The sequence below is a fragment of the Mastigoproctus giganteus genome, chromosome 13, assembly GCF_048544385.1.
Source record: "Mastigoproctus giganteus isolate SK-2022 chromosome 13, ASM4854438v1, whole genome shotgun sequence".
Lineage (NCBI taxonomy): Eukaryota > Metazoa > Arthropoda > Arachnida > Uropygi > Thelyphonidae > Mastigoproctus > Mastigoproctus giganteus.
In genome coordinates this window covers 20,780,401-20,802,610 of record NC_143587.1, presented here as the reverse complement: position 1 = coordinate 20,802,610, position 22,210 = coordinate 20,780,401, and the positions used below count along the sequence as shown (strand labels likewise).

At 35.5% G+C, this 22,210-nt stretch overlaps 2 protein-coding genes across 2 annotated transcripts in view; both read right to left on the bottom strand.

Annotated features, from left to right (window-relative positions):
* Nucleotides 1–13,122, bottom strand: part of LOC150075841 (protein Obscurin-like) — a 58,984-nt gene extending 45,862 nt beyond the window's left edge. The window contains exons 1-5 of the mRNA XM_090387724.1: nucleotides 13,098–13,122; nucleotides 10,503–10,655; nucleotides 5,265–5,397; nucleotides 4,814–4,945; nucleotides 65–229 (exon numbers count right to left, since the gene is read on the bottom strand). Of these exons, the coding sequence (XP_090243850.1) occupies nucleotides 65–229; nucleotides 4,814–4,945; nucleotides 5,265–5,397; nucleotides 10,503–10,622 (550 nt within the window). The 5' untranslated portion in view covers nucleotides 10,623–10,655; nucleotides 13,098–13,122. The remainder of the gene's footprint in view (nucleotides 1–64; nucleotides 230–4,813; nucleotides 4,946–5,264; nucleotides 5,398–10,502; nucleotides 10,656–13,097) is intronic.
* Nucleotides 13,123–13,141: 19 nt separating this feature from the next.
* Nucleotides 13,142–22,210, bottom strand: part of LOC150075838 (protein Obscurin-like) — a 598,361-nt gene continuing 589,292 nt past the window's right edge. Inside the window, exons 91-93 of the mRNA XM_090387723.1 lie at nucleotides 16,289–16,506; nucleotides 15,238–15,382; nucleotides 13,142–13,271 (exon numbers count right to left, since the gene is read on the bottom strand). Coding sequence (XP_090243849.1) covers nucleotides 13,218–13,271; nucleotides 15,238–15,382; nucleotides 16,289–16,506 — 417 coding nt within the window. The 3' untranslated portion in view covers nucleotides 13,142–13,217. The remainder of the gene's footprint in view (nucleotides 13,272–15,237; nucleotides 15,383–16,288; nucleotides 16,507–22,210) is intronic.

Genomic DNA, 22,210 nt, shown 5'->3' with positions numbered 1-22,210 from the left:
AGTACACAAATTCATTTAAAGAGATATATTAATTAATCAAATAGAAAAGTATCAATAATCTTACTTTCTGCTAGAGTATTCCCTGGTTCTGAAGGCAAACTGAACTCTCCCCAGCCATATTTATTCATTGCTCGAACCCTGAGGTGATATGTACTAGCAGGTTCAAGCTCATGTACCAGAAAGAATTCATGACTGATGTTACTTGCTACCTTGGTCCAGTTGTCTTCATCTGAAAAGAAAAGAAAAGATTAGCATTAAGCGAGGCATATGATGCAAGAAAGCAAGCTTATAGAGCATCAGCCAAAAAAAAAAAAAAAAAAAAAACCCTTCCCATTTCACCCATCCAGTCACTCCAGATGTTTGTCTAGTTCAACCTTAAATTTATTTAAGCTATCAACTTCCACAACAAGAGATGGAAGTCTGTTCCAGCAATCAACTACCCACTGGCTAAAGGCAAACTTCCGCACATCTATTCTACAGCTGCCTTTCCTCAATTTGAATCTATGCCCCATAAGGTTCTTAATCTCAGCAAGTGGAAGTATCCCATCAGCAATGAGCCTGCTCAAACCATTCAAGGCCTTGTACACCTCAATCAGATCACCTCGCAGATGTCTAGTCTCCAGATGCTGCAACTGAGAGAATTTAAGCCTCTCTTGGTAAGAGACCCACTTTGTTCCTCTCACCAATCTTGTTGCTCTTCTCTGTATGTGTTCTAGCAACTGTACATCCTTCCTAAAATGAGGCCTCCAGACCTGTACGTAATATTCAAGGTGTGGCCTGACCATTGCCTTATACAAAGGTATAATTACCTCCTTGTCTCTGCTAGCAAAATTCCTATATATCACTGCCAAATCTCCATGAACTGCTCTGGCAAGCTGTCTGCACTGCTCAGAGAACTTCATATCCAACTGTACAATTACCCCCAGGTCTTTTTCATTCTTCACCTCCCTGAGTGTAGTACCACACAGTTGGTACGTTTATCTTGGATTACCGCTACCCATATACAGCACTTTGCATTTGTCATTATTATTAAATTTCAGTTGCCACTTCTCAGCCCATCTACCTAACTTTTCTAGATCCTGTTGCAGTAGCATACTGTCTTTACTATCATTAACAATAATGTGTCATCTGCAAACTTGGACATTAAGCCTGATATACCTTCATTGATATGATTAATAAATATATAAAACAGCAATGGGCCCAACACTGAACCCTGGAGGACTCCACAGCAGTGTCCATATATTACCACTCTCTGCCGTCTGCCACTCAACCATCCCTTTATCCATTGCAGCTCTTGCCCTTAATGCCATACCTGCTCCAATTTGTACAGCAGTCTTCCATGTGCAACAGTATCAAAAGCTTTCCTGAAATCCAAGTACATAATATCAAAATTATTTTTTGCATCCAGTTCCTTTGTGACCACATCCCAGGGGCTCACATCTGGTGAGTTTGGGCTTGGCACACCCAGGGTCCTGAGCTGGATATCATCATTCTTCTCTTTTTTCTGGTGATTCCCTTCTACTTTTCTCTCCCTCTCTCTCAGGTAACTCAGAATTTTTTTGGCTGGTGCAGCATAAGCCTCAGGCTTCCTTGCACTATGTGGCTAGTGGTAATAATAATAATAATAAATTTTTTTTTTTTTTTTTTTTTTTTTATGAAAACCCCAAACACGAAAGGTATCAAAACCTATAGTACTTAGTACCATGCATGGGTTGAAGGAGAAGTATGGGGGGAGGGGGATGCCGGAAACTTTACTCTAGAGACTAAACATGGGTTTCACCACTTCAAGCCTCCAATAAGCAAAGTGGTGGTATTTCACCGGTTGATGAAAATCATCTACCACCTAAATTGGTCAGATAAGACTTCCCCTTAACAAACCCATTCTGTGTCTGAACTATTACTGCAGTCTTGTCTAGGTGATCCTGCATCACTTCTTTAACCAGTGACTCCATTATTTTCTCTTGAACAGAAGTTAAACTAACAGGTCTATAATTATTTGCATCATCCTTTGAACCCTCTTTGTGAATTGGAGATACATTTGCATATCTGCAGTCCACAGGGACCTCCCCCGAATCTAAGGATGCTCTCATAATTATGGCCAAGGGTTTGCTTACTTCCCTCGCTGTCTTCATCAGTATAACTGGATAGATTCCACCTGCCCCAGGTGCCTTTTTTATATTTAACTTCAACAATGTCTCCCCTAATTTTCTTTTCGTTATTACAAAATCATTTAGCTCCCTGTTAGAGGAATTCTGTCCTCCCCTTCCTTACAGAATTCTTCATGTGTAAATGTAGATGCAAAATACTAAATCATTTATCAGCTACCTGAGAATGATCATCAATAGTCAACCCATCTTTAAGTAAATACCACATCAGTAGACTATGATCACTGTCACCTAGTGGTTCCTTTATCTGCAAATTCCTAATGCATGCATCATCACTGCTGATAATCAGATCAAGAGTATTACCCTCTCTGGTTGCCCCTCGAACATGTTGCTGTAGAAAACAATCCTCCTATAAACCCACAAAAGTCTTGCTAGCATGTGAGTGACCAACCCACAAGTTCCAGTCAATATCTGGAAAGTTAAAATCCCCCATGAAGACATTCTGATTTACTCGCCCACTCTATTTCTCTGCACAATTGTTCGTTGTACTCATCAGCATCATTAGGCCTATAACATACTCCTACTCTCATTTTCCCTTTCTCAGTGTTTATGTCACACCAAACTGACTCAACATTGCACTGTTCATCCTGCACTGTTATACTTTGGCACAACTACCAGGTAAGAGGAGTTTATAATAAATTATGACTACAATCGTTAATCATATTTAGCAGTCACACTAGCTTCAATCACTGTCAACCCAAAAGAGTATGTATTACTGCACTCTCAGAAAGAATAAAAGAAGTTAGTCAGAGCCAAACCTGGTGAACGAGAGGCTTGATCTCAATAATCCTTTTTGTGAAAAAATTCTTTAAACAATTAATTTAGAATGTGCAGGTGCACTGTTGTGCAACAAATAATCAGTTCTTGTTTTCACAAAAGTCTGGTCTCATCCATCAAGTTCTTTTAAAAAACTGGTCCATCATAAATACTGATGAAACAATGATGGAGTGACTGCTGCAAAGAATTAAATGGGTTAAACCAGACTTTCACAAACAAGAACTATTTTTTTTTTTTTAATGCACGATAATGCACCTTCACATTCTACATTAACTGTTTGAGATTTCATTTGGAAACCAGGGTTACTGAGATCAAATATCCCCCTTTCCCTCCTTTGGCTGAACTTCTTTCTCTTTCTTTCAGTCAAGTGAAAAATGAAGGTGAAAGGGATATGATTTCATACCATCCAAAAGAATGTTAGCATCCATCTCAGGGAGATAAATTTGGAGGTATTTCAAGAACACTTTCAATAATTAAAAGAGGTATGACAAGCGTATAGAGATAGAGTCCCATGAGGACTATTTCAAATGATTTTTATAATAAATTCTTTTTATGAACATTTGTTTTTTTTAAAATTATTGTCTCATTACTTTTCAGATAAGTCATATGTACACGTATGTGTGTGTGTGTGTTCACTTGAATTTATTTATTTATTTATTTATTTGGTTTAAATGTTATGTAATGTGGTCACAATCAACTGTACAACAGTTTTTGCTAACACAACGCAAAATTAGATAAGGAATTAGATTAGAAATAGACAATTCCATCCTCAGTAACATCATAACAGCCCAGATGTTGAAATAAATAATTGAAGGAAAGAGAAAAGTATACGAACAAAGACACTATGCAGTTTGTACTCAAGTTATATTGTTGTTATGTCGATTAGGAAATGGTTTTATGTTTTAAAACAACTATCTCCCATTAAGGTTAATTTCAAAAATTATATGTACAGGTAACCCACTCATATATGGGAAAGGGTATCTCTTCAGAATGCCACACTAATTTCAGTAATTTGTAAAATAATAAGAGAAGTTAACCTCAATGTAGTACGTAGAACACTTACATATGATACTCTCCAGAAATTAAAACGAAAAAATTGAAAAACTTACATTAGAGTAACAAATTGTTTAAAAAATAATTAAAAATCAATTTAACACAATAAAACTCAATTTAACACAATAAAACTCAATTTAACACAATTAAAAATCAATTTAACGCAATTAAAAATAAGAAAATTAATTGCGTTAAATTGATTTTTAATTGTGTTAAATTGAGTTTTATTGTGTTAAATTGATTTTTAATTATTTTTTAAACAATTTGTTACTCTAATGTAAGTTTTTCGTTTTAATTTCTGGAGAGTATCATACAGAAGTGTTCTACGTACTATATTGAGGTTAACTTCTCTTATTATTTTACAAATATCGATATCAACGTAGAACATATTGGGCACCACAGCTCTGGTTCATACTATTAATTTCAATAATATACACTGAGGTAGTCCATACATATAACCTATAATATTTCAATAGTTGCCTATATCCTTATGCTGAATTACAAATAAAAACTCTTTTAAATTTACTTAGTCAATGTACAGGTAACTGTGGCATGAATACTAAAGTTATATATATATATGGAAAATTATGGATATATATATTTAAAACTTGTATATATATATATATCAATTAATGCAACAGAACTTGGTCTAGAGGTATCATAAGCCCAGCCCAATTACAGCTCCTAGACAATTGTCTTATTTATCCAGGCATAAATTCAGTCTTCAGGATAACTACTGTCTTTCATATGTCTGATGACGTGCTGAAATGAACAACTAAAAATCATTTAATGTTCTTTTTACACTAATAATAAAATACCTATTTTCTTATATTCCAGTGTATAACCCAAAGTTGGGGAATTTCCTTCAAATTTTGGTGGGTTCCAAGTCACAAAAAACTCTGCATCTGAGCACTGTTCTATTTTTGGAGGTTCTGGTTTTCCTGGAACATCTGAAAGCAAGAGAGAATATTTTTTAAATTTATTTGGCTCTAGCAATATAATTATACTAAAAATAGCAATTAAGAAATAATGAACTCTTTAAGAATAAATTTAATCAAAATCTTAAATGTCATTAATCTCTCAAAAATCCATTTTATTTTTTATATGTATTTTTTCAAGCTAAGGCAAGTTAAATTTTTCAAATGTTTCTCACAGCAGCTGTGCTAATGTTCATTTGTTTTCAATGCATCACCATATTAAAATTTTATACAAATATCATAATACCTAAAGAAAAATAATCAAAGCAGTGAAAGTGATTTAGCACTTTACCTCCAATTTTTAGCCTAGCTCTACATGTTGCAACTCCATGAACATTCCTAGCTACACACTTATAAACACCAACATCATATCCTCGAGCAGGTTTCAAGTGTAATTCACATCTATTATCTTTTGACTTTTTCACCTAGAAGTCAAAAATACTTTCATTATTTCATTTTGATTATTAATTAAAATGAAGAAGCATGTTTTAAATCAATGATAAAAGATGAATTATTTAATACAATCTATGGGAGAGTTCAAAATGTCACACCATTTTTAGAAATAGATGAATGTCTGATAGAGTATATGGTCAAGTTCACAAAGTAATGCATTGCTGTTTCTCAAACTTATGGAAAACAAAAGTTGGAATTTATTTCAATACTAAAACAAATACTTCAATACTTGGTTAACTCCTCCCTTTTCCATAACTTGAATCCCCCCCCCACCACTATGAATGCTTCTGTATTGCACTTATTTATAGCACAATATCTATGCATCAGAGAGGAGACCCATGTAATAAAAGAAATTCAGAGGATGAAACTTTTTTGTTTCAGAAATGTACAAACCTTTTTTGCAAGCAGCACCTAACTACAATATAATTAGTTTATTAACCTTCAAACAGATGGCCCACAAGGTGTATCAAAAAATTAAAATATCTATTAGGAGCAACATCAATGCAAATTTTAGTTTTCTTTCAATATGTAGTTTTGACTTTCAATCAGCATCACCAATTTCATTAGAATTAAAGGAGCATTGCTAGAGAAAAATGAGCTGACAATGCTTTTATTGTTGGCATGCTCTACCTAATATACTTAGTCATGCAAGTGGAATCTACAGATGGGAAATATACAACTAGCCATTCAAAGTGTTCTGTTTACCAACTTGTGTAACCTAAGCCCGAGAAAGGCTTAGGTTCTTCAGTGTGCCTGCACAATTTTTTTCCTATAGAAAGGCATAGTGATAAACAAAGGTCCCAGCAGGCACTTTTATTTTCAAATTCAGTTTATATATATGTTTGCAATTTAACGAAATATATCATTTCATTAAATAAATTCATAAGCTGTATCCATTATACAGTAGTGCTAAAATAAAGAATGATTAATTACAAAATGCACAATCCAGAAAATAATTATGAAGTGCACAATTAAGAAAGAATAATTACAAGAATTCTTCTTTATTTCAATAATTTATATAAAAGGAAGCAAAGGAAGTAAGCAAACCATTAGCCATAACTATGAGAGCATCCTTGGATTCAGAGGGAGTCTCCATGGACTGGAGGTGTGCAAATGTATCTCCAATTCAAAAAGGGGACAAAGGGTGATACAAGTAATTACAGGCCTGTTAGTTTAACTTCTGTTCCGGGGAAAATAATGGAGTCACTGATTAAAGAAGCATTACACAATCAACTAAACATGACTGCAGTTATAGTTCAGACACAGCATGGGTTTGTTAAGGGGAAGTCTTGTCTGACCAATTTTATTGGATACTATGACATGGTCACAAAGGAACTGGATGCAAAAAATAATTTTGATGTGCTGAAACAAACTTCCGTCTGTTGTTGTGGAAGTTGATAATTTAAATAAATTCAAGGTAGAACTAGACAAACATTTGGAATGAATGGATCAGTGAAATGGGAAGTTCTTTTTTTTTTTTTTTTTGGCTGATGCTGTATAAGCTTGCTTTCTTGCATCATGTGCCTCTACTAATGCTAATATCATATACAGCAGACTCTTGATTAACCGGGATCGGATTAACTCAAGACTAGATTAAAAAAAAAAAATCAAGCAGAAATAAAAAAAAATTCAAGTAATAACCAGAATAGGTATAAACAGATATTTCACAAGTCATAAATAAGCAACAAGCGGCATTATAAGTCATCACTGGGAGATTAGTGTACCTATTATCTTGCAATCCCCACCATCTTCACTCGCCACGCAAAAAAAAAAAAAAAAAAAAAACAAAAAAAAAAGAGAGAGACCAAATGTTTAATTTGTTTTAGTGCGTTGCGTCTATTGTTGTGTTCCATTGCAGCCCATTGCGAAAATGATGGGTAAACGCAAAAGAGTTGCATTTTCAGTTAAACAAAAACTTAAAATTATTCAAAAGTTTGAAAACGGTGCATCTGTAAGGAATCATTATAATAAGGATGTATCAAAATGGCGAAACGTTAACAAGTATCGCGCAAAATTCAGATTTGTCAATAATAATATAGTAGCAGTATGTTATTAGTCATTCCTGAGTTACGTAAAACTCGATGAAATAAGAAGTCCTGGACCATATCTCTTACGTATGTCGGGGACTTGTATTTTTGGATTAACCGGGAAATTGATTTTCTGGGATTTGTTTTTTACCATCTATCCTGGAAAATCGAGAGTCTACTGTACTTAGATTTCAGGAAAGCTTTTGATACTGTTGCACATGGAAGACTACTATACAAATTGGAGCAGTATGGCATTAAGGGCATGTTGCTACAATGGATAAAAGGACGGTTGAGAGGGAGAAGACAGAGAGTGGTAATCAATGGACGCTGCTCTTCATGGACCAATGTTATTAGTGGAGTCCGCAAGGGTTCAGTGTTGAGCCCATTGTTGTTTTGTATATTTATCAATGATATTGATGATGGTATATCAGGCTTAATGCCAAAGTTTTCAGATGACACAAAGGTTAGCAGGGTTTATAATGACAGTATGCTATTGCAACAAGATCTAGAAAAGTTTGACAGATGGGCCAAAAAGTGGTAATTGAAGTTTAACGTTGACAAATGCAAGGTACTGCATATGGGTAGCAGTAACCCTATAGAAGTGTACCAACTGTGTGGTACTACACTCAGGGTAGTGGAGAATGAAAAAGATCTGAGGGTAATTGTGCAGTCAGATATGAACTTTTTTGAGCAGTGCAGATAATCAATGATATACAGGAATTTTGCTAGTAGAGAGGAGGAGGCGATTATTCCTTTGTTTATACAAAGGAATAATCCAGGCCTCATTTTACGAAGGATGTAGATTTGCTAGAATGAGTACAGAGAAAGGCAACAAGATTGGTGAGGAGAACGAAAGGATGTTCTTATCGAGAAAGGCTTAGGTTCTGAAAATTGCAGTATCCGATGACTAGGAACCTGTGAGGTAATCTGATTTTGGTGCATAAAGCCCTGAATGGTTTGACTAGGAACCTGTGAGGTAATCTGATTTTGGTGCATAAAGCCCTGAATGGTTTGACAGGTTCAATGCCAATGGGATTCTTCCTCTTGCTCAGATTATGAACCTGAGGGGGCATAAACTCAAAACTGAGGAAAGACAGTTGTAGGATAGATATGCAGATGGGGTGAGATGGCTGACGCTTCATAAGCTTGCTTTCTTGCATCATATGCCTCTACTAATGCTAATATATATATCATTAATAAATTAAAATTAATTAGTAAATTGTAAAAAAATAACAAGAATAAAGCAAAGAAGAAAGAAAGAAAAATAAAATAGAGAAGAAATGGCAAACATCGGTGACTACATAGCATAACGGACATGTTGTCAGTTATGCTATGCATTAGCATTAGCAAGGGCACACGATGCAAGAAAGAAAGCTTATATAGCATCAGCCAAAAAAAATAAAAAATTCCTTATTTCACCCATCCCCTCGCTCCAAATGTTTGTCAAGTTCTGCCTGGAATCTATTTAAGCTATTGACTTCTACAACAACAGATGGAAGTTTGTTCCAGCAATCAACCACCCGCTGGCTAAAGGCAAACTTCCGCACATCTATCCTAGAACCGTCTTTCCTCAATTTGAATTTATGCCCTCTTGGGCAATTATTCTGAGCAATAGGAAGAATCCCATCAGCCCCATCAGTATTGACCATGCTCAAACCATTCAAGGCTTTATACATCTCAATCAGATCACCTCGCAGGTGCCTAGTCTCCAGACACTGTAATTTGCAAAACTTAAGCCTTTCTTTGTAAGAGCAATCCTTCATTCCATTCAGCTCTACATCCTTCTTAAAAGACCTGTATACAGTACTCAAGGTGTAGCCTGACCATTGCCTTATACAAGGGGATAATCACCTCTTTATCCCAGCTAGAAAAATTCCTGTATATCATTGAAAAGACACCATGACCTATTCTTGCAGACAGTCTGCACTGTTCAGAAAACTTGATATCTGCCTGCCAAATTACCCCCAGGTCCTTTTAATTCTCTACCACTGTCAGTGATACATTACTCTGGGGTTATTGCTTCCCATATGCAGTACTTTACATTTGTTGTGCCTCCATAGCCAGGTGGGCAGGAGCAGTAGTGCGTAGCACATGCTTCCTGATTAGACTAGGGTTCGAGCCCATGACCACCAAATATGGAGGATGCGGAAAGGTCAGGGAATGACCACTGCATAACCCCGGAGCAATATGGCCTTAGTTGCTAATGCTCCTAAAAACCAAATAACAACAACAACTTTACATTTGTCAATGTTAAACTTCAGTTGCCACCTGTCAGCCCATCTGTTCTTCTCTGCTTGGTTTCTTTTTTTTTTTTTCTTTTGCCAGTGCAGCAAAAGCCTGTGGTTTCCTTGCACTATATGGTGAATACTATTACTAATATAACAATGCAATAATATATTTTTATGTAGACCTAATGTTCAAAGTTTCAATCTGGAATTTATAACAAATTTGGAAATCTTAAATTTATATCATGATGGTATGAGGTTGTCTTTGCTGGTAAAAAATTGGTTTAATTTAAATGAGAGTAATTCTGGAAAGGTATGACCACAGGGATGGACACAGTAATGCTGTAGATGGAGTATAAAAATTGAAAATTCATCTTGATACAATGACACATTCAGCCGTATACTAAATAACTAAAATTTAATACCGTAAATTAAATTGTATACAACTCTAGAATGCTCTACAATCCATCACAGGTTTTCAGCTCTACCCTGCTGTTCACAAGCTCAGAAGATACTAGACAATAATTCACTATGTGTGGCATACTTCAATGGTAAGTGATAAAGGGATTTTATCTGCTACACCTATTAAGATAAATTAACTATAACATTGGGCCAAAACCAACTGTGGATACTTACTTCCCTTCCAACAAGTGCGCATATGCACGCACACACACACGCACACGCACACACACACGCGTGTGCGCAAGCACACAAACACGCACACAAACATGCACACACACACGCATGCACACACAAACACACACATCCTATTTATTGATTAAAACTTAAGCTATAATATGTGGTATTAGAGAATAATAAACATACCACAATTCGACTACTTTCAATCAAAATGCCATCATTTCGGAACCAGCTGTAAAGAGGCTGGGGGCTCACCGACTGCAAGACACCTAAACAATACATCATCATTTTCCTTAATAACAGCATCCTTAATTTTTTCACGAAAATATGGAGGTGTTCCTGTGATTAAAATAAAAATAAAGTGATGTTGGAAATATAAACACACCATGATAAACTTTTCACTAAATCTCTTTGGTAGAACAGCATTATATGGTTTTTATGCTCACAATTATAGAATTTTTCATATTATCTGATAATTACACCATAAAAATATGACAATGTAATATTACAGCTCTCAAAAAGAATGGGGAGTACATCAGTGATATAAGTAGAAAACTATATCCTTAGTGCAAACTACGTCAATTACATACACCAATGAGCCAAAACATTATGACCACCTATCTAATATGATCAGAGTGCCCAGCACATGGATGACTCGACCCAGGGTATCCCAGCAGAGCATCGGCCAAAATATGACACAGCCACCACTGGCTAGTTTTCTTCCCACGATGCATCCAGGCACCATCACTTCCCCTGGTAAACAATGCACACGTACCCGGCCGTCCACATGGTGCAACAGAAATTTGATTCATCAAACCATATGACCTTCTTCCAATCACTCAAGGTCCAGTTTCGATGCATGCGTGCCCATTGTAGGTGCTGTTGCCTGTGAATTGTGGTTAGCATGGGCACACGAAGCAGCCTGCAGCTACACAGCCCCATTTTCAGCAGTGTTCAATGTACTGTGTATTGTGACACATTACTCCTGCCACCAGCATTCCAATTACCGGTGAGTTGTGCCACAGTCGCCCTTCTGTTGTCATGTACCATCTGAGAGAGCCTTTGCTCACATCAAGAGCATCAATGAACCATGGTCATCCAACACCTCGCTGGCGATTCATGGGTTCCCCCCTCCTCGGACCACTTTCAGTAGGTACTAACCATGGCTGACCATGGGTATCCCACCAGCCCAGCCATTTCAGATATGGTCTAACCCAGTCATCTAGCCATTACAATTTGTCAAACTCACTTAAGTCCATTGCCTTTCCCATTTGAAGAACAAGAGTAACACTGATTAATGGAGCTCAGTATGAGGTGCTTTTTATACCATGTCTCGACCCGCACACGTGCCGTAGTTCTCCTGCAGTTGTTGCAATTTGCATAACGACTCGCTGGGCATAATGTTTTGACTCATCAGTATAGGTACTGTAACACTAATGAACAAACTCTGCATTGCAGAAATATATTTACAGTCAAAGTTCTATATAACGACCCAGTAGGGGAATAACAAAAACAGTTGTTATATCAGAAGGACGTTATATCAATTGTTCATAAAATCAGCAATAAAACAAATAAAAGCTTGGAAATTTAATGTAACTACTAATATAATATAGCATAATCTTATTTATAATATGTACTACAGTATTAAACAAGAAAATTATGATTGTAGAGCACAGTGAGGTTGCAATTAAATTGTAAATTTCACTACAGAGGCTACATACCTATCAACACCTAACAAAAGAATTGTTTCATACTTTAAATAATCTGTCAGAACACACTGTTTCAATGGTAGAGCATGTTTTAAAAGAGAATTATGAAGATGCGTGATAGCAGTTATTTCACTTTTGCAGCTAGGCTGCACTTGAAAAAAATCGGCGTACAAGTTCTCATCCTTGATGAGCATCTTGCACTGAAACGTCTTATTCAACCACAGTAGGTTCCTGATCTTCATCACTACAAATTTCAGATTCCATTATGTCTGCATCTGCAATGAGTTAATCTTCATTTGTGCATATTCTGAAACATTCAATGTCTGCATCCACTTTTGCGTAATCTTTAAAGCTTAAGTTTTCCTGTAAGTTTAGGTGATTTTTAAAACTTAAGCTATAACATGTAGTATTAGAGAAAAAATAAACTTACCACAATTCCACTACTTTCAATCAAAATGCCATCATTTCAGAATCAGCTGTAAAGAGGCTGGGGCTCACCGACTGCAAGGCACCTCAAATATTTCTTCCCTATTATTGGACTGTTCTTTGCAATTAATAGAGGAAGAAGCATGCAAAACTTCACACATTGCATCATTCAAGGTGGTAAATCTAGCATGTTTGAAGCAGTTGGTGATCACTTTTTCATCAACTTCATCCCATGCTGAAACACATACATACATTGCCTGCAGGATGTCAATTTTGCATTGATTTTTGCTTTCAAGACATAACATTGTTTAATAGAATTCTTCAATAGTTTTTCTTAAACAATTTTCCTTCTATTCATTTATAGCATCAATGTCCATGGCTGCATTTTCACCACATTTTTTTGAAAGACACCATGACAAGTCTTAAATTTCTGCAACCATCCATCTGAACTTTCAAATTCTTTAATATCCATTCAATGCACAGACGGTTCAGTCTAAGCTTTTAAAAGATTACCATCTATGTTTTCTGCATACATCATCATTAACTAACAATTACATAATTCATATTACAGTATATTTACATAAAACAGAATTATTTCAATAATTAAAGCCTGCATCTATAGTTCTTAGAAATCATATTTTCTTACCAGGTGGCATTTTGACCCCACTTCTCCTCCTTCAATGTTGTTCATAGCCAGAACCAAGGGTTCCAATTTCTCGCTGAAGCCTTAATGGGGACAGAGCGAGACAGGCCTCTCTTTTCATCATCAATTTTCTTCATCCATAATATCCATGAACTTTCTTCGTTCTTTAACTGCTACCTGTAGGTAATAAATTGAGCATATTAATATTTTTTAATCATGTTTGCTAAACAATATATATTTATTAATTATTATTACTATTTTTGTTTTTTTTTTATTTCTTCAATAGAAATAATTAGTGTTACACTGAAGTTATTTGGAATGTTACCAGTCAATACGGAACTACATAATACTAATTACAGTGGCCAACCATCTATGGTCAACCACCAGGAGTTGGCTGATCAGTTAATTACTCCAAAAAATTGTGTCTGTGTAATAAACATTGAGTTACATAACTGTTAGATTAGTCATTATTATAACCTACGGTGAAAAAGAGCTCAGACTAGCAGTTGCACAAATCATATTACAATACACTTATGGTATATTACATAAACCAGAGAATTACTTCAATAATTAATGACTGCATCTAATAGTTCTTAGAAATCATAAAATTTAAAATGGCAAGCTCTGCTATCCTAATTTATTTTAATGCTTAAAAAAATAAATTGGGATAGCAGAAAATAAAAAACAGGCTACTGGATACTATTAATAAAGCTTACAATGAGTTCTCCACATAAAAATAAAGTGTTACTTGTAACTCTCCGTGAGATGATAAATGCTAAGATTATTATAGAAAAACCTTGAGCAATGAGGCACATGACAGAAAAGATTCCTTGAGACAACCAACTAGACATGAGGTTAAAATAAAACTTTTATAAAGCAAAAAAACAATACAAGTATAAATAAAACATTAAAATGGAATTAAAAGTGTTAAAACACAAAGTTAAATAAAAACTGATAAAATCACTAAAATACCAAGAAGGTTTGAGGTGGAGTGTCCTTGTATCCTTATATTTCACTTGGGTACCCTTTCAAAGTTTCTTGGTATTTGATTTTGTATTTTAACACTTTTAATTCCAATTTAATTATTTTATTTATACCTATTTATATATTATTTACTTTATTAAAGTCTTATTTTAACCCCATAGCTAGTTGGTTGTCTTAAGAAATCTTTTCGATGATTATAATATGTATTTATAGGTAAAACAGACACCACAACCGACAAGTATATTTTGTGAGCTATATCTATAAATCTGAGACAGCAAGTGTATGAACCATTTTCTAGGTATAGCTGTGATAGGAAGTATTCATTTTCCCAATTCAAAATTTTTAATTGTCAATTAGAAGCAGCAGAAACCACAGATTGACCAGTGATAAAAAAAAAAAAAAAAAAGGAGATTACCAACCACTGTATTACTATTTGAAGCAGTAACAACCCAATTCTGGAACTATTAGGTAGTGACAGTTCAAGATGCAGCTGTGATGACAGTTGATTAATAAAAAAAATTATCAATACCTTTAAGGGAATAAAATGTCATAAAAATGCAAAGATTTCAGAAATTAAAGACACATGATTACCAAATAAAGTGAAAACTACAAAAACATATAGAATAGTGTCTTCCATTTCCTTATTTCTATTCTACAGTGCAAAAGAGATGTCTTTACAACATAGTCTTCATTTTTTTCACTTGGGTTCCCTTTCATCCTTATATAGTCCCTTCCTGATATTGTGCTAATATCAAATAAACAAAATTCCCCACAAAAACTAAGCATTTTGTTATTTATTTAAATGCTTGATTTAAAAAAAAAAAAGAAAAATTGATAATATAAGCTAGTTTAATCAGTTAATATTTGCAAACACAATAAGTGACTTTCACAGAACAAGGTTAGAGTTATAATACATTCGTTTCCTGAATAGTAATTTATATTTACTGACCGCTAAACTTCAGCATAAGCCAATTAAGCCAAGTAGGGGAGGGAAGGTAGAATAAAAAAAACAAGCAGAATATGAATATTAATAATCATCATATTATTTAAGTAAATTCTTAAGTTATAATTAATAACAAAATGTTAGCAATATTCTGTATGATTTTCTTTTTGTAGAGTCAGAAACACACACACACACACACAATTTCTATTTATTTACCTCACAATTTCCCCAATGCTTGTCCTGCAAGTGTTTGGCTAATGTTGGGCTGCGTCTGACTCCAACTCTAAGATACTGTCGAACTCTCACAGGAAAATCAGCATCTCTTAAGGGTAAAAGGAATGTATCTGGCCCACTTTGGTATCTATGAAGTGTAAGTGCACAATTACTTACTGTAGTAGAATTCTGTTCAAATTATGGCAACATGAATCATCACTCATTTACATTTAACATATAACACAAACAATATCAATATACCTCAATCCTAAGCCTAATTTCCTAATCCTAATTCCTAATATTCTAAAAAAGGCAGTCTAAGTATAAATTACTATAAACTTTGTTGTTAGAGTTTGTGTAATTATCATAGAATATTAATTTTTTATGTCTCCATTAAAATTATTATACGTAATAATAAAGCCCAACAACTAGGTGACATTGATTTGATTACAACAAGGTTATTACTGCTTAAATTTGTGTTTCAGTTGTAACAAAGTTAATATATAGCAGATATTCAAAAATAACTAATGGCAGAAACAGTTATTAAATGCAGAAAGAGGAAATGGCTCTACAAGTTCTAAAAGTGATTATAAGTTGTTTCATCATTTCATTTCTATAAATCTTTATGGAAACAGAATAAAAGATATGTGCATGGAAAGAGGTAACAAATTACACAATCAAAGTTGAATTACAAAACGAAAAGAGGAATTGATTTGATTTGGTAGTTGTTGGCGCATCGGCTTCTGTGGCCATATTGCACCTCCCAAGGTTTTTGTAGTACTTTGATCCAAGCCCGAGGCGGGAATCGAACCCGCGACCTTTGGGTTGCCGGGCAGGTACTTTACCCACTCGGCTAGCCCGGTCGGCTCGAAAAGAGGAAAGAGTGAAAAATAGTAGCACAGCAAACATTGGATATAAAGGCATACTCTTAAAGTATGTCTTAAAAGGCATATTTATTAGTGTATATTTATTTTGGTATAAGCTTGTCTTTACTTTTTTTTTCTTTTTAAAAAAAATATACATTAATAAGTGTACATCAAAACAATATACTTACTGGCTTTCTGAGCGAATATCTATAGGTTCTCTATTTATCTTCTGCTGGTAGGTATCATCAAAGGCTGCAGGCTTTATACGTGTGCGATCTAAGTGTCTTTCAGGGGTACTAGGAGGTGTGTATTCTTCAGTTGATGGATAAATCATACGGCTTGGATGTGTAAAACAAGAGTCTAGTGGTCGGCGCCTATAGAACCTGCGACAAGATGAACCAGCATACTGCAAGAGTATGAAACCACATTCAATATTACGAAAAATAACTATAGCAGCACAATTATAAACAAAAATATTATTTTGATCTCTATATAATGGATCATTAGCTTATAGTAATATTTTTCGATTTTCTTAATCCCATGAAAAATTATCAGTATATTTTGATAAAGATAAACAATTTAAATTGTTTCAAATTAAAAATTAAATTCTCATTTTACTGCATGCACATTGCATGAGGAGCACCCCACCTGTATCACATGTTAAACATATTGTACTATGCACGTGTGGTAAAACAATGTTTAATTTTTAATTTGAAATTAGTCTATAATGCACTTTGTTTTTACTATGATATAATACTGCATCAAATAAAGAAAGTACTAACCAATTCCTTGCATCATTTGGCCATTCAAATACTAACCATACTGTAACAAAGATGCAAAATAAAATATTTAGCACACATTCTCCAATCATATATGTTAAAACTGCTCCAGTTCACTCTTGCTAAGAAAAGAACAATAACAATTTTGAAAAAAAAAAAAAAAAAAAAAAAAAAACATGAAAAGAGAAAGAATTTTTTTCCAGTGCTAAACTCCATATTCCTAAAGATTTTGATCTTGTAGCTTGGTTTGACTGGAGGATTCCACCTGCCCTGCTCAGAGCAACCCCAATAATTTGCCCTCTTCACTTACTCCTCCGCTTATCAGATTGCTTCCTACCCTACCAGTTGCTTGGAAAAATCCAGGGCATCGATGCCAACTTACAGAAATTTGCTGTTAACTGACACTATAGGCAGAGGCTTCTGGGTCCCACACATCTCATGCCCTCCAATCACTCAGCATAGATAGAAGGTGCCCTCGACCATCTAGTCATATGGAATAGTCGATGAAGGTCTGGACAGTCTGCAAAAGGAAAAGCCTTCTCTTCATCGCATCCAAGCCAAATATGCCCTGCACTCACCACTTTAATGCTCCAGTTAATTAGGGAACATACTGGGGAAGGAGCCAGCGGTATGTGCCTCAGCTGCCTCTGTTCATGCTTTCTCTCCCACGAGCTGCGAAGACAAAAATCGGGACTTTCAAATGTATCAAGTGTCATTTTGTTAATTTAATTTAAACGTTATGTTATACCAGTATTTATTTAATGTAATTTTTATATCATCTTAATATTTTATGGAACCTAATGCCATTATGGAAGTCATTCGATGCTATTTCATTTAAATGTCCTATATCACCTAATGGCAATTTATTTATTTTTGTAATATATCTGCTTGTTATCATCTCTATAAGTGTTAACCCCTGGCCTTTTGGCCATGGGGGGACATTGCAACACTATCCAATTGTGTAACTGTCGCAAGTGAAGGTGGGGCAATAAAAGACTCTCTCTCTCTCTCTCTCTCTCTCTCTCTTTATTATATCAGAATAGCAAGTTTTTACACACTAGATATTCTACTTATTAGACCATTATCTAAGCATTACATTCTTCATGGCTGATTCCAATATAAAGTGATTCAAATACATAAAACTATTTTGACATCTGATAAAAAATTTTTGACCACTAATAGCCAGTGGGTCTTTCAGTGTCATTACTGCTTACAATTCTCACCAACCAATTATTTCCAAATGGGTCCAATCCATTCATTACAATATTTTCCAGGCATCAATGCTATTTGAGGATTTTACATGAGCTATATTACATTCCCTTTTACTGCCAGATGTTGTAATGTGGTTAACTCAAAGGTTACAAAACTAATCATAAATAAGCATCCATATAGCTCCCTCTCTGCAAATCATCTTTGTCAGTTCAACAGTAGCATTTGGTTCAGTACTTATCTCTCCCCTGCCTTTATCTCTTACAGGATTATTTATGTGATGTCAGGATCCAGTTCTGGTTTTTTGAATGTACGCTGAAGAGGGTTTTAATTTTAAAAGATATTAAACTTTTCAATTTTCCCCAAGTAGGTATTTCACAGAGTGGCTCCCTCTGCTTTCTTTTTTGTTTTGTACCTTTCTTAGAGAAAAATCCCATGTAAATAGCATATTCAGATAATATCACATTGGCTGTTCCTACTCTCAAATGTATTCCACAGAGAATTATTAGCATATTATTGGGCTTGTCAAGTAAATTTGTGAATTGTATATCAGAACAATTGAAATCTTAAATACACAGTTCTTCTGGAAATATGATCAAGGCACATATTCAATACTTTGAGAATGAAGGTTTTGAAAGTGAGTTTGGTAAATTGACCTCAATTGTGTATCTGACATTAAAATTCTAGGAAAATACATATTTATTGTGCTATGGATCTCAAAATAAGGTTCGTCAAACAAAATACCCTTTCATGGTAGTTACATCTTTAAGTAAATCCCATATCAATGATCTTAGTGTATTGATGTGGAATTTACTTAAAGATATAACTACCATCAAGGATAAAGGGAAGGGTTTTTGCTTTCATAAAGGTGAATGCAATGGTCTCAGGAGTTTTTAAATTCTATACAGTGGGACTAACTGATGAAGTTACCATCAGAAAATTCAAAATAGAAGCATTCAAGAGAATAATCATAGAATCTACTAGACTTTTCATACAAACTAATAAATACTGTTCAAGGCTAAGACATGTCAGATGAACTATTGAGACTTGTGGCAGAGAATAAAAATGCATGGGATGCATAAATTATCAGGTGATACACATGCCTATAGTAGATATAAATTAGTCTGTAATCAAGTCACAAAGGAGGTTAGGCAAGCTAAGTCAGATTATAAGAAATCTTTAGCAAAAGGATGTAAATAAAAACAGTGAAGACTTCTTTACATAAGTAAAGAAGTCTTCACTGTTTGCATCTGCATTCACACTTGAGGAATTCTTTATTAGCATTAGTAGAGGCATAAGATGCAAGAAAGCAAGCTTATGCAGCATCAGCCAAAAAAAAAAAAAACTGCTCCCATTTCACCCCTCCATTCGTTCCAAATACCTGTCCAGTTCAGCCTTAAATTTATTTAGGCTATCAACTTCCACAACAAAATATGGAAGTCTGTTCCCACCAACCAACTACCCGCTGGCTAAAGGCAAACTTCCGCACATCTATCCTACAACCGTCTTTCCTCAATTTGAATTTATGCCCTCTTAGGTGATTATTCTGAGCAAGAGGAAAAATTCCATTGGCATTGAGCATGCTCAAACCATTCAAGGCTTTATACACCTCAATCAGATCACCTTGCAGGTGCCTAGTCTCCAGACACTGTAATTTACAAAACTTGAGCCCTTTCTTCATAAGAGCAACCCTTTGTTCCATTCACCAATCTTCTTGCCCTTCTCTATACTCATTCCAACAGCTCTACATCCTTCTTAAAATGAGGCCTCCAGACCTGTATACAGTACTCAAGGTGTGGCCTGACCATTGCATTATATAAGGGGATAATCACCTCCTTATCCCTGCTAGAAACATTTCTGTATATCATTGACAAGACACCATGAGCTACTCTTGCAGGCCATCTGCACTGCTCAAAAAACTTCATATCTGCCTGCACAATACCCCCAGGTCCTTTTCATTCTCTACCATTGTCAGTGTAGTACCACAGAGTTGATACGTTACTCTGTGGTTACTGCTTCCCATATGTAGAACTTTACATTTGTCAATTTTAAACTTCATTTGCCACCTCTCAGCACATCTGCTCAACCTTTCTAGATCCTGTTGTAACAGTGTACTGTCGCTAGTGTCCTTAACAACCCTGCCAACCTTCGTATTGTCTGCAAACTTGGACATTAAGCTTGATATACCATCATCAATATCATTTATAAATACAGAAAACAACAATGGACCTAATACTGAACCCTGAGGGACTCCACTAATAACATTAGTCCACGATGAGCAGTGTCCATTGATTACCACTCTCTGTCTTCTCCCACTCAACCATCCCTTTATCCATAGCAGCAATTTGCCTCCACTGCCACACTGCTCCAATTTGTGCAGCAGCCTTCCATGTGCAACAGTATCAAAAGCCTTTCTAAGATCCAAATATATGATATCAAAGTTATTCCCTGAATCCAGTTCCTTTGTGACCACATCATAGTATCCAATCAAATTGGTCAGGCAAGACTTTCCCTTAACAAAACCATGCTGTGTCCAAGCTATAACTGAAGTCTTGTCTAGATGGTCCTGCAATGCTTCTTTAACCAGTGCCTTCATAATTTTCCTGGAACTAAAGTTAAACTAACAGGTCTATAATTATTTGTGTCACCCTTTGATCCTCTTTTGTGAATTGGGGTCACATTTGCACATCTCCAGTCCATGGGTATCTTCCCTGAGTCCAAGGACGCTCTCATAATTATGGCTAAGCATTTGCTTACTTCCTTTGCTGCCTCCTTTAATATAACTGGATAGATCCCATCCACCCCAGGTGCCTTTTTTATGTTTATCTTCAACAATTTCTCCTCCACTTTCTTTCCTATCAGTTATTACAAAATCATCTAGATCACTGCTAGAGTTTAATTCCCCTCCCTGAATAACTCCTCATGTGTGAATGTAGATGCAAAATACTCGTTTAGTTTGTTAGCCACCTGAGCAGGATCATCAACAGTTGAACCATCAATATCCAGTGGACCAATCTGATTCATTCCCTTTCCTTCTAGAGTTTACATAGGTAAAGAACTCTTTGCTGTTTTTTTTTTGCATCATTTGCCAAAGATTTCTCATAATCTGCCTTTGCCTGCCTAATCTCCTTTGTGGCTTGGTTACAGACCAGCTTATATCTATCTTTTTTTCTTTTTTTTTTTTGATTTGGTAGTTGTTGGCGCATCGGCTTCTGTGGCCATATTGCACCTCCCAAGGTTTTTTTTTGCAGTACTTTGATCCAAGCCCGAGGCGGGAATCGAACCCGCGACCTTTGGGTTGCCGGGCAGGTACTTTACCCACTCGGCTAGCCCGGTCGGCTCTTATATCTATCATAGGCCTCCATGTCACCCATTAATTTATATGTATCCCATGCATTTTTCTTCTTTGCCACATGTCTCATTAGTTCATCTGACATCCATTTAGGCCTAAACCTTGAACAATATTTCTTAGTTGGTATGACAAGCTTCCTAGTAGCTTCCAAGATAAATTCTTTGAATGCCTCCCATTTTGAATTTGCTGTTGGTAACATCATCAGTTGGTCTCACTGTATAGAATTTCAATACTGTTATAGACCACAGTAGTTGCCTTTACGAAAGCAAAAACCCTTTCCTTTACCCCTGATGTTACCTCTTTGAGTAAATTCCACTTCAGCACACTGTGATCACTGCCACCTAGTGGTTTCTTTATCTGCAGATTCCTGGGACAGAAGTTAAACTAACAGGTCTGTAATTACTTGTGTCGCCCTTTGATCCTCCTTTGTGAATTGGGGTCACATTTGCACATCTCCAGTCCATGGGTACCTCCCCTGAGTCCAAGGAAGCTCTCATAATTATGGCTAATGGTTTATGGAAGTGGATGCCAACAGTTTATCACTCTTAACAGATATATAAATGATTTTGTAATAACTGAGAGAAAAGTGGAAGAGTAATTGTTGAAGTTAAATATAAGAGCATAGATGTGCAGAAGGTTGCCTTCAGTCAGTGGGTGGTTGATTATTGGAACAGGCTTCCATCTGTTGTTGTGGAAGTGGGTGGATTAAATAAATTCAAGAGAGAACTAGAAAAATTCTTGGAGGGTACAGATGGGTGAAATGTTTTTTT